Source organism: Ziziphus jujuba, chromosome 1, assembly GCF_031755915.1.
Source record: "Ziziphus jujuba cultivar Dongzao chromosome 1, ASM3175591v1".
Taxonomy (NCBI): Eukaryota; Viridiplantae; Streptophyta; class Magnoliopsida; order Rosales; family Rhamnaceae; genus Ziziphus; species Ziziphus jujuba.
Window position 1 is genome coordinate 20,450,700 of NC_083379.1, and position 19,984 is coordinate 20,470,683.

At 31.7% G+C, this 19,984-nt stretch overlaps 1 protein-coding gene across 5 annotated transcripts; it reads right to left on the reverse strand.

Moving 5' to 3' along the window:
• Positions 1-1,391: 1,391 nt before the first annotated feature.
• LOC107423720 (katanin p80 WD40 repeat-containing subunit B1 homolog KTN80.2) lies at positions 1,392-12,417 on the reverse strand. Of its 5 annotated transcripts, XR_007242616.2 has the most exons (19): positions 11,967-12,417; positions 11,279-11,409; positions 10,694-10,811; positions 10,157-10,383; positions 9,966-10,068; positions 9,085-9,155; positions 8,035-8,109; positions 7,811-7,954; positions 7,516-7,693; positions 6,429-6,956; positions 5,683-5,739; positions 5,467-5,603; positions 4,567-4,692; positions 3,687-3,761; positions 3,441-3,553; positions 2,730-2,846; positions 2,562-2,633; positions 1,753-1,880; positions 1,392-1,619 (listed from the first exon to the last, which is right to left on the reverse strand). XR_007242616.2 is itself a non-coding variant. In XM_048479464.2 (18 exons), exons 1-18 carry the CDS (start codon positions 11,989-11,991, stop codon positions 1,820-1,822), a joined length of 2,358 nt encoding a protein of 785 aa, XP_048335421.1. In that variant the 5' UTR covers positions 11,992-12,417; the 3' UTR covers positions 1,392-1,819. The 5 variants fall into 5 exon arrangements, 4 of the variants coding, with proteins under 4 accessions (XP_048335421.1, XP_048335425.1, XP_024933871.1 ...); XM_048479464.2 differs by having other exon boundaries at positions 1,392-1,880; XM_048479468.2 differs by having other exon boundaries at positions 1,392-1,880; positions 2,562-2,630; positions 11,967-12,415.
• Positions 12,418-19,984: the final 7,567 nt, after the last annotated feature.

The window sequence follows — 19,984 nt, forward strand, 5'->3', positions numbered from 1 at the left end:
CACACAACAAATTGCATGCATCTTCCAATCCATTTATTATGTGGGAAGTGGCTGCTTCGTCAAAGAATAAAAATAAAAATAAAAAATGTGGGGAATGGCTGATTTTATTTTCATAACTTTATTATTATTTTTTTTTGGTTGGATATAATTTCGGTTTTTCTTTTTGTTGCTTACCAAGAAAATTCTTTTTTTCCTGGAAAATAAATTCTTGGTATTAAAAGAATCAGGACAATGAAACTCCGCAGAACATAAATACAAATAAACCATAAAACCTACCTCTACCATAGACATACCAAAAAGCTTTCAAAACGGAGGCGAGTAAATACTTTTTAAGACGTTGTAGTCCAATTTGTCTCCCCATAATTCCTCACTTCTTAGATTGAATTGGACAATTTTACTTTCAGTCTAATCCAATTAGATCATTTTAAATTTGTTTGAGAGTTGACTCATTTGGATATTTCAATTTTTTTTAAAATTTACAATTTAAACTTTTAGCTGAATTAATAATTTAGATTTTCAATTTTTTTAATTTATTACAATTTAAACCTTTTTGATTTTTGATTAATAGTTAATTAGTTTTAAGTAATTGTTATTTAAATTATTTTTAAAAAATATTAAAATATAAAATTTACATTTTCAATATTTTCTAATTTGAAATATGATATCAATGCCTATCAAGCTGAGTGTCGAGCCATACCAACCTTTTTTTATTTTTATTTTTTTAATAATAAAGGTATTTAAATGTAAAATTTAAAAAAATTAATTTTTATATTTTACCCTTCAATATTTATTGGTTAGAAAATCAAAATATTTTAATACTGGTACATGAGATGGCTGTCTGTCGAAACTTTATAATCAAAAAGTAAGGAAAAGATTCAAATTGTAATAAATTGAAAAATTCTGTATCCAAATTGCTAAATCAAAAAGTTAAGGGCCAAAATTATAAAACCCTAAAATTCAAAGGTAACAAAGTTTAATTAATCTTTTAACCAAATCTTCTGGGACCAGACATAATAATCCAATCCAATCCCTTATTCCAAACAGGAGAAACAATCCCATTTAGTAACACTTAGAATTCCAACTAATGTAGCAATATATGAATAGTTGATAAATTAATTTAACCTAAATATACGAATAAGTTACACTATGATGGAACCCCACTCAAATCCGCAGAAGGTTCAAACACATGACCAAGGTATCATCAGTCCTAGCTAACATATTTTTGTTTGCATGTGTAACAAAACTTATAGCTCAAACGAATATGCAGCAAAATCATTTAATTTGACAAAGCAAATTTAACACCTATTTTGCTAGTGTATTGTATCATATACTGTTCGCTCAAAGTAGGTAGCCACTACCTAGTGAGATGCCAATAAAGAAGTGCTCGAGTGTGAAAAGAACAAATGTATCTTTTATATTATACCTTTAGAAGATAGAATGCAGTCTACATATATACTGGAACATGATTACATACAAATGAATGAAAGATACAACAACAAACAATCTCCAGAATCAAAGAATCAAAATTAGGAGATCCTTACGCTCTGCACGAGATGGCTACATCCTCCTTCAAGCTCATATGCCGAGTGAGGTGTTGCTTTAAGCTTTGCCTCGCAAAACTCAAGTCCAGAGCAATAGCACTTAGTTATTTATAATTGCCGAAGATGACTCTTAAAAGAGGTAGAGAGCATTAAAGCAAAATTGTGAAACATGAGGAACTTTAACTCGATATAAATGCTTAATATTTTATACCGAGTTGTATTAAAGGGTTTCCACAAAGACACCCTTTTCGCTTCTGGCAGGCACTGTTGGTTTTGGCTTATAAATCTTGAAGAACTAGAATCAATTCTTGAGCACTTCTTGCCAGCAAACCACCCTTCCTGTAATGAAACAAAGGAACTCTAAGAATATGAAACTTGACATGTTAATAAAGACTAAGACACTTCACAGTTCACACGCTGAACAAAATGGAACAAAAGCGAAAGGAAAAAAATAAAATAAAATAAAAGGACAGAAAACGAAAACTACAAAACTAAAGCACATAGTTATAAACCAAAGACCAGTAGCTATCACAATCAGAATGATCAATTTTTTTCCATGATAGATCACAGATCTTTTTTAGAATGATCAATTTTTTTCCATGATAGATCATAAGATCTTTTTCCTTACTGGTTTCTAAATACAATGGTGACTAGCCAGAATGTGCTACAAAGTGCATCCTAGTGAAACACTATCTCAACTAAAAATGTATCAGAATACTTGGACCTTTCCTTCCAATATAGAAATGGAGTACAAAATAAGTCTAGTTTGAAATACCACCTTCACTTTAAAAAAAAAATAAAAATTAAAAAATACAAAAATAAAAAAAAAAAATGAAGAAGAAGAAGAAGAAGAAGACTTGTGCGTCAATGAGGGTATGTTTAAACAGATTCTATCCCAATCATTTTATTACATAAAAGGCTCTTAAAGTAAGGAAACATCAGAATTCCCCCCCCAACACTCCCTTTTCTTCCATGAAGTAACAACACTAGATGTATAAGTGTCCAAGATTGCATGCTAACCTTACAAGTGCCGGAAGAACCTTCTGGATCTTTTGCAGCTGAACAGAGCACTGCCGGCAGCATTCTACCCTGCTATTAAAATTTGAAATTAGATAAGTGGTATCCATATTAAATGTCAGTGATCTATACCCACAAAGAAACTGAAAGCTGAATATCTTAAAATGATACCTTTCCTCTGCGTGAAGATCAACACCAACAGCTCGAGGTGTTGAAACGGCTGAACATATCACTGGGCCAAAGACTGCTACAAGCTTCAATAGTAACTCCAATGACACAATTGCATGCCTGTGATTTCCAAAATTATAAATTCTCTTTGAGGATTTTACCTTACAGTGCAATGCCATATTTTGAAAATAAACACGGCCCTCCTGGATATGATTTAATTAAAACTGCATGACACAGACTAATAGCCTAAAACTATTTTTCAAGGATATTTCTAAAATGTCACCAAGAAATGATCCAAAATAAATACATTTTAGTTTGACAATTCAAATTCTTTAGGAGGTTTATTAGTCACTTGCACCATGATAGTGCAAAAATGTTACGAAGCTGCCTGGAGACCATATGTGTAGAACCATTTTATAGGAATAAAAAACAACACACCATAGTAAGAGGCTGTAAGATGGCATAATGAATTAGTGTTTTCATATATGAATAGGCTTTGCAGGCATCTAATATTGCTGTTTGCCTGAGTACAAATTAGGTTTACTAAAGGGGGAATCTTAACTAATAATAAATTAAATTTCAGAAGCTCTATTTAAGGTCATGGCAGAATGTGTTAATGGCTGTATTATATTACAAAAATTTCTGGCTTTTACATCTTAAAATCAATAGTAGGATCACAAAATCGGTTAAGTAACCTTTTCATGGAGCAACTACCTTTCTGTCTTGCTATCAAGTAGGCCCAGAAGCACAGGAAGCAAGCAAGAAAACAAATCTAAGTTGAGAATATCCATTTTCTCTATGAGAACACTGATCACATCTGCTTGCACCTGCACCAGGATCAAATGATTTTTGAAAGGGAAAAAAAAAATAAAAAAATGGACAGAACCACCACCAGTTACATATTGGAACCATTAGAAACGGAATAGGCAACACACAAGAACTGTTGCAATAAATACCCACAGAATGATCTGGTAGCTTCCTCATGGCACTAATAGCACCTTTAATATCATTTTTTTCCCAGAAATGCCGCACCACCTGTAATTAAACAAACATGCATGTGATTAAGTTCGAGTTTGAGTTTGTTAGAATGAAATTTCACAGAAGATGCAATTAATATACATTACTCATTGGTAAAGAAGCAAAATGCCGTTATATCTTATTCTATTGCGATGTTAAATTACCAATGTTCTCAAAAGCTTAAATATTACCAGGACAATAACCCAACCATATACATCAAGCTAACTTAACAAATAAACAATTAGGCTATGATACAATGTTAAGTTACCACTGTTCTAAGTAGATCCAACTATAAATATCAAGCTATTACAAGACCGTTTAACATTTTTCATTAAAAATTTCAGTCATCACATAAGCTAGTGCCCTTACACATTTTTTCAACTCCAACTAGCAATGAAGTATATTTTGGAACAAAAATGCGAACAAGTAAATAGGTGTCAGGATTCTCTCACATTTTTCCATGGTTAGGATGAATTTGCCTACATAACTGATGTAGAACAGAGAGAGAGAGAGAGAGGAAAGAGTTGAGAGAAAAATATAGAGAACAAAAGAGAGCTTAGGGAGACAACTCAATTAAATTTAATTCAATAATCAATAGGTTTTCTCTAATCGGGTTCTAGTGAGCTTTATTTAGAATAAAACAACCAATTGAACTAGACTAGGAAACTATATCAAGTGACAATAAATGACAAACCTAATAAATCATAATTATTCAACTCCCATTCTCCATCAATAAATTTGCACAATTGCTATTACTCCAAGAACTAAGTTGAAAAAAAAGCATTGCTCAATGGCATCCCAGTTTTTACGAAAACAAAGTTACCTGTAATTTTGTCAAGCGAGAGCGAAGGGTACTCAAGAATATGTCATGAGTTTGCATTAAATCTTCAGTAGCATCTCTATCATTTGTGGATGTTGAATCCCTTCCAGAAATTTGAGGTTCTTCTTTCTGTTAACCATCAAATAACATAATAAAATGATTGGTTTTGTTGACCAAACATAACAACATGTCAACCTATTAGAAGTCAGAAAGTATTGAGAATGATACATGCCTAAATAAGTTGAGTATAATCTCTCTTGGTAGATTAGGATACGTACATGATGGGAAATTAAAATTGTTTAATTTAATAGAACGTTAACTCACTACAATTACAAAAGATTTTCAAACAAGTGAACCATAATTTAAGAAAATAATATAACAGAAAGAGCAAATTTCTTCAATAGCCAATTAGATAATCCTATTCTGCAAAGTAATACTATTCTCGCATGTTTAAGTCCAACAATAGTAAAATCTTAATTGTCACGCAATAGGCTCAACTATGTTTATCCAGTAAATACAGCATATTTTTACACTCCTCTTACATGCAGGTCTGCCCAGAAACTAGAAACTACACACAGGCCTTTTACGTGCAGAACAAGATCTCAAATTGAAGGTAAAAGATCCAAACATAAGAACAGACAGAAAATCAAGACTCTAATACTACAATCAAACGAAGAAGCATAAGCTATTAGGAAGTAAGTTTAATTTTAATACAAGCAAAAATAACATAAACTAAAACCTAGCCTTATAGTCTTGAGTTTTAATTTCAGAACTTCTCTTAACTTAGAAGGGAACTCAAGTTATTGGAGAAAAGAAAGTCAAGTTTCGAAGAGACACCACGGTCATAGTTAGGGTCCAGATATTATCCTATGAATGGAGAATATATTTACAACATTTATTTACCAGCATTGGTGGTGATTGATCCATTTCAGGTATTATTCGAGTTGACATATCATTAGCTTGTTCTTCATTGCTATTAGATCTCTCTCTTCTTTCAAACCTCTCAACAAGAGTACGAGTCCTTCCTGGTACAACGGCAACTGCAAAAAGGGGAATTTTACAGAATCAAATTCTACTCTATATTCTAGTGAGCTAGGTAGTTGATCAGAAATGGCAAACCTCCATTGACAAATTTAACAGAGCTCATCTCTTTGTTGGAAACAACAGAATTCTTGCCTGATTCATTAGAAAAAAATTAATCATTAACCATGAGTGAAATACAGAAAGATAATGGTTACACGTAGAGAGAACAGCCATATAATGAAAAACAACTGAGATTTTGCTCACACACTGGTAAAAGAAACAATGTTGGACGAGCAAGGAAATACAAGAACACTTGGAAGATTTCCCGTTTTGGTAGTGGGAGAGATGGAGAAAGAAGGGGAGTGCAAAGGGGGAGAGTAAGGGCAATCACCAAAATATATCTTACCATCTTAAAATCTGCAAATGGTAAATTATATTGCTAACATGAAATGCAAGGGACTAAAAGTTCGTTACAAGAAAAATCCCTTATACCATAAAATATTTGCATTAACAATATATTTTCAAAAAACTGCACAACTATGGTATATATATTTAGGTGACTGGTTAAACAAGAGAACAGTTGTAAATGCAGAAATAAATAGTAAACTTCAACAAAGTGGTTCCAATGTGCATCGATAGTTATATGACATTGCATGAACCTTTAACAAGATACTTCAAGACAGAGAAGACATTATTTGTCACCCAAATTGTTGGGTCAAGGATATTATAAGTGGATTTAGTAACCAGTTCCAATTAAGAAGAAGAAGAAGAAGAAGAAGGATATTCAGCAAAACATTGATAAACAAATATTTGTACTACTGCATTGTAGAACAAAAACTTACAGCCATCTGGACTAGTGGGTGTCTGGGGAAACAAAACTTTTTCAAACTTTTCAGCGACATTCTTGATATTAGAATTCATTTCCTCACAAGATTCTCTAGCTCCATCTTCTGATACAGTTTTCTTTTGGAAGTTCTGGTCCACTGCAACATCTAAATTAACCGTCAAATTGCCAATAGTTCCAGAATCAACAGCCAATGGCAGCCTCTCAAGGTCATTTTTGCTGTTTGATGGCTTTCTCGTATGAGCTGGTTTCAGCAACATACCACGCTTTGTCTTTGAAAAGGTAATAGATTCTCTTGTGGAGTTTGCCAAGTCTTTTCCATCAGGACTATCACGGGGTACAATGCTAGGCACAACTAAGGATTTATTAAGTGCATGTTCATTACATTTTGGATTCAGACCTACTGCAGAACTCTGCTTTTTAGTTGGCTGATCACTGATTTCCTTCATATCCAATGGAGATATTGCCTTTGGAGTAGTAGCTAAAGACTCAACTCTCGGTGGAGCAACAGGCTTTCCACCAGCAGCTTTTAAGAGAAGATAAAATATGCAAAATAAGAGAAACCATGGGCCAAACAAAATTTAAAAGAGAAAATAATTATGAATAAAAATTCATATATCCATTGCATGCAAATGTTTCCCATGTGTGATTGTGTAAAAGTGAACAGTAAATAACCAGAGTCCGTCTTCAGACCTCTGGTGGGGATAGTTTGAGTAAGTCAGATTATGAGCCAGCCTCGACGTAGAAATTTGTAGGAAACAACCAAAACAGACCTTATTAACAAAACTAAAGAAGATGAAGGAAGAAAAATATTTGGGTGGAGTAAGTTAATTCCCAAAATCAGTCTTTAGAGCCCAAAACTGAAAATGTATTTTCCTTAAACATCTAAAAAAAAATTTTTCTATTGATCTAGAGGAAGTGGGGGGAAATCTGGGATTTGTAGCACCATGCTGGCACTTGATATAAGTTCAAGTACAGTAATAAACTCCGCATCCATGGATGTTCACCATGTCAAGAACACATGCAATGGCATAAGCAAAGAACGTGCTAAGAACTCCACACCCTAGATATAAAGTAAAACTTACAGTCCATATATATGTTCTTTATCTCCTTTGCATCATATTCTGGCGACACGCATCGCAAACTTGAAGCCCTTATACCACTCCCTACTTTCTCCAAGCTTCCCTGGAGTTTAACATTGTATTTCAGCTCGGTACAGTCACTTTGCACAGGTGTTGATCCAGCTCCATATGGCTCTATAAGCTGATAGTGATGCACATAAACAAAGATTATAAATTCGATTTTCAGGGATGTTACCAATTTTTAAAGTTTGCATACGAGGTAGAAGAAAGGACACATAGAAAAGAATTAGGTAAATACTGAAATATCTGCGACCCAGACTCCAACAGAATTTCGATAGTATGAGCACCCCAACAGTTTCCCATCATGTATGCATAGATCACCAAGTGTTGACCAGCCCATGTCTACAGAATCGTGACAAATGACAGGCTCCCATGAATAAACCTACAACATGAAATTCTTAGGCTTCTGTTGCTTTCAAGAGGTAAATTTATAAGGTTTTAGTATAGGAAACAAAACCAAACCTTCAGGCTTTCATCCAATCCAGAAAATAGGGTCCTACCATCAGGATGAAAAGCAATCGCACGAACCCCGGTAGGCTGGAAAGAAGATACAATTCTATTAGAGGAGTTGAATAAAGCATGTTTCATTTTATCTATTTCTTTATTTCTCTAAGTAACTGAATCGCGAGCAATCTGCAATTGCATATTCATAAATTCTGGAAAACTGGCTTCCTTGCCACCTATTTTATCTTTTTTCCCCAAAAGAAAAAATAAAATAAAATTTCAAGGGAACTTGGCAGAACAGAATTCGTACACTGACTTGCAAGATTGAAATCAAGGAACACCACCAAAAAATTTTATGGAGAGAACAAGCTTAATCAGGTAATTTGCAAACCCCTAAAAGTATGCACATAGGACTGAGAGAGTATAACACCAACAAGTTGGCACTTCCTTTATCACCTAAGAGTGCGTTCATTCCGTATATACTTTGTGAAAACATGCATTAAGGGAACCTAGGTGTTAGAGTTGGTCGAAGATCAGAAGTTGCCTTAATCATAATAAAATTGAGATAAAGAGCAGATTTTGGACCTCAAGAATTTATACCTTTTAATCTAAATGGCAATGGCTTCGATTATGAAAACAATATAAATTGACAAGAAATTCAGAATTAAGTTCTATATCATATGATATTATACCTATAATTTTCCAAACTATTTTTATATATATGAAAATACTATGTGATAATGTGATAAGCTGCCAGTCCAACAATAAACCCAATTGTCAAATGATTAATCAATGACCCAAGCCCTATTTAATTAGATTACTGTAGTGTAAGCTATCAGTATTAGATGAAAGACAGCTTATTTATTGCAGGGAAATGATGATACATACATACATACATACATACCATGCATATAAGAAAAGAAAGAGAGTGTATCAGTCATGACTTTCAGTTTCAAGAACAAATAAGACAGCCAGGGAAGGAGAAAACAAAACAAAACAGAAACCAAGAAAAGATATAAAAAAAAAAAAAAACAAAAAAAGGCAGCAGATATAAATGAACACAGATACCTCAGGTCTAGCAGATCCAATCAGTTCGAAGGTTTCCAAATCCCAGAATTTCACAGTTCTGTCTGCTGAGCCTGGAAAAAGATTTGTATGTAAAAACATTACTATTTGCTTCTTAAACATGTTAACAAGATTTAAATGATCCCACAAAACCAATAATAATATTAAGGACTTGTACAAACCATTCTGACATAGTTAAAGAAATATCAACTTGAAAACCATTAACAAGGCAGCAAGCCTGTCATATATTTGCAACAGTTTCTATAGCAAGGCACTGACAAGTTTAATTATCTCAACTCATGAAAGCAACTTGGCTTCCTTTCTTAGTTATGTAACAATATACTCTCAAATAACCAAAGAAAGAGGACCTCTACAGCAGCTTTTTTTCTCATGTGGTTTTTAAATCACATACCATCACCTTCAACTCTAGAGGAGACAAATACATAACTTATGCAATTGTGAGAATCTTAAAGATCATGTCCAATGGTGGTGCCAAATGGGGTGCGCTTGCCAAATTTTGGCATTGGCATTTGGCATTTCAACTCTAATGCAATGCCAAACCATTGAGAATAACATTGCTATAATTTGGTAGAACATCCTTTGGAATGGTCAAATATTGTCTTGCACTGGATTGGTACGTCAAAATTTGGCATTGCCACTTTAGCATTCACATAGGAGAGCTCATGCCAATGCCAATATTTGAGAATGGCATTGTCATTTAGCATTTCTCATTCGATGACAAAAAGGACTAATATGAATCTCACTAATGCAGTGGTCAAGCTGCAAGCTACATTCTCAAATACATCAAATGGTGCACAGGTAATTTTATTCTAAGACATAGGTTGTTTTAAGTTCAAAATTTTGGTTTTGAATCATTTGCTTACCTGTGGCCAGTAGAAACTCGAGGGGATGGAAATCTATGGACCGAATATGACCTTCGTGGAATTTAAAATCGTGCAAGAGCTTTCCAGCAGTTAGATCCCATATCTGTAGAAGAGTGACAAAACTTATTATAAAATACATGAATAAGATGGTTTAGTGCAAGAAAAACATCTCATTGTAGATCAATTATTACCTTTACAACATTATCAAATCCACCAGAAACTACCCAACGACCATCAGGAGTGAATTTAATAGTACTAACACCTTGAGTATGACCTTTATATGTGTGAATGCATCCTTTCTTTCTAATGTCCCAAATCTTCAGATTGGTGTCCATGGAACCAGAAGCAAAGAACTCACCGAAGGGATGAAATTCGACTGCAGTACAGTTTGATCTGTGTCCAGTAAGCGTGCGAACAACTACACTTCAATAACAATACAAATAGGTTAGAATCTTATTAACAAATTCTCTTATGAGGCTTAGACTTGGTTTCAATCTGGAAAAGTTTATTACTGGGAAACAAAACTTGCACAACCCTACCAGGTCAAATCCATTAAGTAGTTGACCTGGTCATTGAAATTCTCATGTCAAAGCATTGACAAAGTTTCACCTGATAACTTATATTCGTCTTGTACATAATATGCCGCCTTAAAAGCAACAATAAGAAAAACTGATTATTGAAAACTAATAGTCCTATTATGACCAATTACTTGGAATTAACCAACTTACTCTTTGCTTCTTCCAAATCCCATTGTTTTATCACACCAGTGGAAGCTCCAGCGAGCACTAATACTTCAGCTGAATCAAAAGCTACAGACTCAACTGGACTTGTATGACCACATAGGCTCTGCATATTAAAGAGAAGGAAAAATATTTATGATCTCATAAGTATGTAACATACAGTCACAGCCCAATGAAGAGGACAATGTACCTGAGTAAATTCCAACTAGATTAAAACAAGGGTAAAGAGGAAACATCTAGATTTAAAATCAAGTTAAACAAAAGGGCAGTATTGACTTAATAATTTGTAGTTTACTGCAGATATTCGAATATAAGTAGAAATGGAAATAAAGAAACAATAACAAACCATATTTGAAATCATCTATCACTCATGTTAGCTTAATTATATAATTTGCACTCCTAGTTTTAGATTTTAAATTTCAGTTAAAATCGTATACCTCTGCAGAAACCAGTCTTAAGAGGTAATGTAATTGACAGGATGGAAAACCAGCTCCCAGAAGCTAACCAGAATGTGAGTTACAATGCATCCTAATTAAAAACACAAAAATGAGGAATGTATAACCATTAACTGACCATTAAAGAAGTGGGTTTGCCAATCGCCCAAAGATTAACGTTCTGATCATCCCCACCAGTAACAAAAAGTCGGCACGCCTTTTTCCCGATGGTTAGGCAATTGATGTTAGCTGAATGAGCCACAAATTCTTCTACATTCGATGCGGTCAAGAACACAAATTTATAGAGCCATGATTACACTAATACAAACACAACTTCAATAAATTAGCATGCGAATTTGGTCTTACACCCATTTAGTGTTTTTGTTTCTGTAAAATAGATTAAAATTTCTAATTGACCCGAATCAAAGCGAATTTACTTAGACCATAATTTTTTTAACTCTGTCCTATTAGACTAAACTTAAAATTTCCTAAATTTATTCTTTTACTTCGACATCTTCTCAGCAACCAAACAGGGCATCGACTTCATCATCTTCTAAAAATAGAAAAAAATTAATAATAATAACCAAAAAAAAAAAAAAAAAAAACCACAGATAAAGGCACGTCATGAAAGTTATCCAGCACTACTATAGCTCAACTTCAACTTAGTAGCACAAAACTTCTCCGAATCAGATCAGAATTATCAAAAACCGAGCTCAAATTCAGCTCAGCAAGCACTTCAAGAAAATTAAACACGAACAAAAAGCACAAAGAAACCAAAAAAAAAAAAAAAAAAAGAAAAAAAGAAAAAAGAAAAAGAAAAAGGATACGCAGCTTATATCCACGCTTGGCCATTTCTGACACCGAACGCAGATTCCAAAACGACGTCGAAGAACTCCCCCCCTCCGGCGAACGAGCAAATAAAAGAAAAAAAAATTTAGAGAAATCGGAAAATCTTTCGCATGGACAAGAACTCTGCTTTTTAACAGTAAAGAAGATTCAAGTTGAAGAAAGTATTAATTAAAGCCCAGCTCCGCTTTTTCTTTCTTGTTTATTGGAATGGAAATCCACCGGGAAAAAAAAAAAAAAGGTAGGAATTTGATTCAGAGAAAAACTTAAAAGATTCACAAATTGAAAAAAATACAAATAAAAGAAAAAAAAGAAAAAAGAAAAACAGAGAGAAAAAGAGTTCCACCACAGAAACAGAAACAGGAAAAGGAAACAAAATGAAAAAAAAAAAAACAGGAATTTCTTTTTCTCTTTTCGAAAAGGTACGCGCTTGAGGGGAATTCAGAGAATAGACAGTGATGAGCCAGTCCTCTCGTCTGCTTATATCGTTTTACCATAATGCCCTCCGTCGTTTTGCCGTTGTGCACAGAGAAATTACTATATAACCCATGGTCGGTCATCATATGGCGTGCTTCTAGTGCTACCTACAAATCTAGTGTTGTTGGTGTTGGGTTTTTTTTTGTTTATGTGTGGCCGAGACCAACGAACCCCTTCTGTTCCACTACTTGCTTTTGAATCCTGTTCAATAAAATATTATTCTTATTTAATTTTTTTTTGGGCTAATTATTCTTATTTAATATTACACACACGTAATTTACAAATTTTATTTTTAGGAATGCCAACTAATGTATGATTTAAATGTTAATTTGGAAAATGAATTCTATTAAACACTAGGAAACTAATAAATTTTTCCTTACTGACAACTAGACACAATCTTTTTCGTTTAATTTTTTTAAAAAAAAAATATTTTTTTATTATTTTTGGTTAATTTGAAGCCGTGCTTGTTATGTAATTGAAAAAGACATGTTAGTTATTAAAAAAATATTAATTATATATATATATATATATATATATATATATATTTTTAAATATGTAGGCGTCGTCAACTTTGTTGCGATGAAAATATAAAAAAATAAAAAAATAAAAAAATAAAAATAAAAGGTGGGCGTCTGGTTTCAAATGAAAACAAAGAACGTGCATGTGACTAATTATTAGTGTTTTCATTTTAAAGAAAAGATTTAATTGCATTTGGACCCCATTTGTCACATGAAGAAAAATGATTTTTATGGTTTAGTTTTTATGATAACGTTATATGGAAGCAAACATCACATCGTCAATCAGAGGGAAAATTTCCCCCTTTTTTTTTTTTTTAGTTGCCAAATGTACTTCATTAATTTGTTTGGATTCAAGTTTGTTCTCTTTGGCTCCAAGAATATATAATTCCAATTTAAAGTCTAAGCTATACTCAAGATTTCTATATTTCTTTCTAGATTTTTTGGCACCAATATATTCCAAGTAGTTTCAACGGTTATTTACCAAAATAAAAGTAGTTTCAAAGTTTCAACACTATTTTTTTTTTTTTTTTTAATCACAACTTCGAAAATGTGAATTTCGACAGGGATATATATTGGAATTCACTGTTAAGGGCCTTGTACAAATTTTTTTTTTTAAGCACGTGCATGAACAATTTTATTAATTGAAGGCAAAAACACTAGCTAGGGAGATAGTAAACTTTTACCACAATTCAGTACATAAACTTAAAACGGAAAAATAAAAAACAAAAAATAAAATCCAATTAAAATAATTTTATCTTCACTTCGTCCTCTTTTTTATTTTTCTTTCTCCTCTATTCCTCTCTTTACTTGTTTTTTTCTTTCTTTGCATGTTAGCAGTGTCTTCTTTTTCTTTTATTTTTTTTAAATAATTGTTTTATTTTATATTTTTATGGCATATTAAAACTGTGTATATATAATAATAATTATTATAATTATTTTTCTATTTGGATAAGGTGGTTTTGAACCCTAGCCCTGGTGTAGATACGTAATTAAATGCTCAATTTCGTTTGTCATGATACAAAAATTTATTAAGGATCTTTAGTGCAACAAATTGTTACTACTATTATTTTTTAATGTTATCTATATATTAGGCATAATATATGCTCGTTATGGAAGGTCATTTAGAAAGTGATACTCTAACAACAACATGCAACTAATTTGTTTTCAAAATTTTAGATACCAAACTTTTTTATTACCTCTATTTTTTTCAACTAAATCATTTTTATACTATTTAGTACTTAAATAATTTAATTTAATTAACTAATTTTGATGTCTAAGGTATTGATCAAATTAAAATAATGTTAAATTTTTTTCCTTTTTCTTTTTCTTTTTTGGTCATCATATAAATCTAAATTAATACATACATAAAGTTAAACTCATATTAGATTAATCTAATAGTTTTAATATCAAATCTTCATTTATAAGTATTTAAATCACTTCAAACTGTGTATGTTTGATTTATGCAATAAATGTAAAAATAGAATAACTATTCTATAGATTTAGATGGTATTTAGTTGTAAGATTCATTGATGGAATAGAATAAATCACATAATAGAATAGAAATGAAAGAAAGTGTGGAATGGAGAGGAGGCTAGAATGGATCTTAATGTTGGGTTGAATATTAGAATCAATGTATGAATCATAGATGAAAACAAATGTTTTTTTTAACCAAAAATACTCTTGACATTATATTCTTTGTTCAATCAATCCTTGACTTGACAACATATCTTGTTATATTATATTCTTGTTATATTGCATTCTATACGTGTTGAAATTTATTTACTCAAATACGCCACTTTAAGCTTTTATATTGGAATATATAAGCCTAAATTCGTTAATTAAATTACAATGCAACCCGTTTATAACCCATTAACCAGTTAAACTTCATTATATAATTTTATTTTTAAATAATATAAAAAATTATATTAAATATATTGAAATGAAAATAATCAAATATAAAATTATACTTAATTAATGATTAGTAATATAAAAAATAGAAAAATAATTATATTTACAAACCTTAATACCAAATAGATGAACTAAAATATTACATATAAGAAAAATAATATTGAACATTATCAACAAATATAATAAAATATTTTACAAATATAAATTTAGATTATTAAAAATACCTTTCTTAACGAGTTAATGAGTTGTTGTTATTGTGTTCGTTATTACTAACCCGTTATTTACCATGTCTGATTGTGTTGGTATTATCACATATTCGATAATATTAAGGCAAACGCAAACAGTAATATTATGTGAGTTTGTGTCATATTATCTTGTAATGTAGAATTTTATCAGATCTAGTGTTTTTTTTTTCCTCTTTTTTTTCAACTCTTCAATTCTCTACATTTTCTCTACATATTTTCTGTTCATTTTTTTTTGGCTCTACATTTGATCTTTTTACTCCTCTCTCTCTCTCTCTCTCTTTATATATATATATATATATATTATCTTTCTTCACATTCTCTCTCTATATTCTGCTCTCGTCTTTTTCTCTTCTCATTTTCTCTCTATATATTTTATTTCTCTATTTTCTCTCTTTACATTTTCTCACTACACTTTTCTCTCTCTAAAATTTCTTTATCCACTCTCTTTTGTTGGGATGGATTTAGACACCTCCTTTTCTTTGAGTTTTACTTCATTCTCTACCATTATCAAGTTCAACTTTAATCAGCTCTACAAAATTGAAAAATGGTGTTAGAGGAAACGCTGAAAGGGTCAACGACACTTAAACACGATGCTCAAGTTAGTCCCTCCATCACTAGAGCTTTCTTAATAGTATTGCTCTCGGATCGTTCATAGACATTTGAAGTGGTCCAACCTAAGAAAACCCTATTGAATTTTCTATTAAAAATCTAGTAAAATCTCCTCGTAATTTGGATATAATTCAACAGTATAGATAAAAAAAAAATATATATATATATATAAATAAAAAATAGTATAAGAGTCACACATATTAGATCAATCCACCAGAGTAAATCTAAGGCGTACAAATAAATATATACAAAACATCAAAAATGCCCAAGATACTATATACATCATAATTTGTGAAATAAAGAATATTTTTTATTATTAGAATCAAAGGAAAAGAATAATGCATCAGCAGCAGAATAACATATGAACAATAAAGATGCTTGCACAAGATGGACGTAACTTGTCAGCCAACGCATAGGCGAACAATTTAAGAACAAAACTATAAGACAAGCTCGGTGAATAGAATAAAATAATAATATAAAATAATTATTTATCTTTAAAGCAATTCTCTTAAATCCCCACTCCCACTTTTTTTAAAGTTTCCCTATTCTAGAAAATATTTTTCTTAAAATCTAAGAATTTTTTCCAAAAACGTAGCAAATTTCATATTTAATATAAGCATTTTTGTAAATATGATACTAGTCATAACCTTCTGTACTTATATAAATAAATTATACTTTTCAAAAATAACCCATAAACAAAAGTAATATTTTCATAACTATAATACATATAATATCAGGGCCTGTATGCCATACCTAATACCAAATGCTATTATATGATCGTTAGTGTCCTAAGGCATCATAGAGCCAATGGGGGAGGGGGACACTGTCATATGACCTAGTGTCCTTGAGACATTGCAGAGCTGAGATTTCTCAACAAGCCTCTACATCACATGATAATAGTAGGGGGTTGAGTTACATATATATATATATATATATATATATATATATATATATATATATATATATATATATAATCATAACTATATCGATAATTGAATCCATATCAATATCTGTAACCTTGGTATTGCTTGACACACAATATCACCAATCCATATCTCACATATATCCTATAACAAAATATCATTTATTCTTTTTATCCATGCCTAAATGCTCAATATAACTATTTGACATATCATATGCAAATCATATATAAATAAACTATATAAAATAATCAAATTATAGATACTTATTTTATGCCAAAAATATTACCATGTAAAGTTATATAGCAGTAATCAATATATCCAAAACCTTTTAAATACCAAGATTCACAGTTTTACCATGAACATATTTAAATTTGAAAACAATTAAAAACTTGTTAAAAATTACATAATGATAACTTTTATATATATTCACATATATAATTATATAACCAAAGCTTATATAAAATTCATAAAATTTCAAAAATCATGAACTATCAATTTAGCATGGCCTAAACATATTTAAGAAAAATAAATCCACTCAAAGAAATATAGCTCACTCCTGATCCGCTGTCAAATTACTTTCAGTCTCCATTCTCGTACCTAAAATATTACAATAATACTTCTTAAGCTTTAAAAAATTAAACTAAAGATATTGATGCATGTCAAATATCTTAAAATAATTTTTTACAACACTCCAATTGCCAAAATTGAATATCAAAGGGTCTAATTATACTGCAAGTCCTCAATACCAATACTTAAAATTGGAGTTTTTCACGATGGCCAATTTGATGAAATTGAACTTTCCTATAAGTTGTATTAAAATTTAATTACACTAATACAACTTCAATTTTATCCAATTTTGTCCAACTTTGTCCAAGCATAGTCTAATTTGGTCTGGTATTTAACTGATTGATCCAAAACTGGAAATATTATCAAACAACATCCAAAATTCGTAAACTTTATACTAATAGAAAGCTTTTGGAATGGATAACAAGAATCTAAGCTCATCTTGAACAAAAAACATTGTCAGTGATCGAAAAATATATTACAAAAATCTATCAAACTTCCTATTGATGGATCTCTCAAAGCATGCAAAATCTCAACGAATGGAGAGTGCCAATGGATTCAAAGGGTCAAAACAGGGGGAGGGGCATAACTTGAAATAGCCAAAATCTATTAATATTTTTGGCCAATAGAAAACCGTGCCACCACTGAAAAAACGATTGATCTTGGAGCATTTAGTGGCGGTTTAGCCAAAAATTTGGCAAGCTTGGTTGGACTTTCATGGGCAATTTGAGTATAAGGCAGGTGGATCAAGATTTGGCTGCGAAACATGTCTAAATTTGGTGAGAAGGTCAGTAGTTGTGGCCACCTTTGGACTTCTAATCTGGGCACGTTTCCTCCGTTCGTCGTGAAATTTGGTGGTCTAGCTACTTTGTGAGTGAGCGATATGGTGCTAGTGCATATTGCTCATCTTGGCCATAGATGGGTCAGTTTTTGCAAAACCCAATGAGGCATGGTGTGGGTTGTTGCTAGGTTCCAATGGGTTGGGTTAGGTCTGATTGGGTCACGAGCTAGCTTGTGTTTTCTAGGGCTTTATTGGTATTTTTGAATTATTTAGTGAGGACACACTCCTCAATATATTATAGGGCCCTGGGTTACTAACAGACAGAAATCTTGGACTTGTTTGGACTTTGATACAATACTAATGTTTAATTTTTTAATTGTAGCTCGAAATCAGGCATGCTACAAGTTTATGAATTTGTATCAACGGACTCTACACAATGGTATAAAAGTCAAAGCAAAAATCCATCTCTTAAAAAAAGTCAAACTTGATCCCACTTGAAAGTTCAATTTGATTAAGTTTGGTCAACCATGATCAAACTGTCAAAAATTACAAATTTCAAGTGTTTTCTCTGGATGGGTTATTCCTTCCCCCTTATGAAAATTTAGTCATCGAAATTTCATACCTTATTATTGGAATGTGAAAAGATGCTGACCTCGTATGGTTTAATCGATTGAAATCCAACATAACTCAACTTTTTGAGAAACCACCAAATTTCCCCTAGCGGAAATTACTTGTCCGAGAGATCTCACTCAACCCAACTAAGCTCACACTTAGAGAACTTTAATGCCACAATGTAAACCACTAAGCACTCATGCTCCAAATTTAATATGATAATACTTTTAACTTCACAGAACTAAAATGAAATCCTTGAATACCATAACCACAATATAGATTAAACTCTAATATCTCTATAAAAAGTCCAAGAGCAAGAACCAACCTAAAGTGATCAATAACAAATCCACAAAAAGCACAATGACAACAAGCAATCTCTATTAACTCCCAAAACAAACTAGTACAAGATATCCTTTAGTGATCAATTCTAAACTCATCTCCAAACAATTAATATCATTTTTACAAAAATCACATCTCTTATCAAGTATAACTGGCTCTGATAATTCATCTGTCACCTAAATAAAATTTATAACTTAAGTCTATTTTCTTTGACTAAATACTAGTGACCCAAAATTAAAACTAAGATCATTCCTTTTTGTCTTTTTCCTCAACCTCTCAACTTTTTGTCCATAATCTTCATTGATTTTCTGATCCTCCAATCCTAGAACAACATACTTTTGCTAATTACTTTACTAAAGTCACCGAAAAATCTCTTTTCACTTATTCTAATACAAGGCCTCGAATCTCTTATAAAGCCTATTATAATCCTTAAAATTATCGACCACAAGTTACGAAAGATACTAATGTGAGTATACCAAAAATATCATTCTTAAGAAAACCTCACTGTACTCCAATTTCTAAGTAGACCCCAAGAATTCTTCTTCTCTCAAATAACAAAGAAATTTAAGTCTTAACTTTAATATCTTAACCTAATATGAAGATACTAAATGTTAGGTCATTAAGCTATTGAAAAGTATCTATCTTACCTCTTACAGTCCTCCTATACCTTCTAAAACATCAACACCTTAAAAGATGAAAAACCACCAAACTATCAACACTAAGAGCTAAATATCTAGTATACTCTTTAAAAAGTAAAAGTCTTATAGTAAAAACAAAAATCAAACCTAACGTCTTATAAAAGATCTCTCTTAAATATCTGCCTATACCATAAGAAGCCTTCTATAGGCATGATAACCTTTATCATGTCATCGAAATGATCTAGATGTCATGCTTGATAATGATCAATGCTCCGCCCCTTCCTATCTGTTATCCCTCCTGATTTTTACCCGTAGCGGTAGCTATAGAATGCAATTTAATGTTGTAATCTTACCTGTGCCTTACGTTTTTTAGCGTCAATAATTT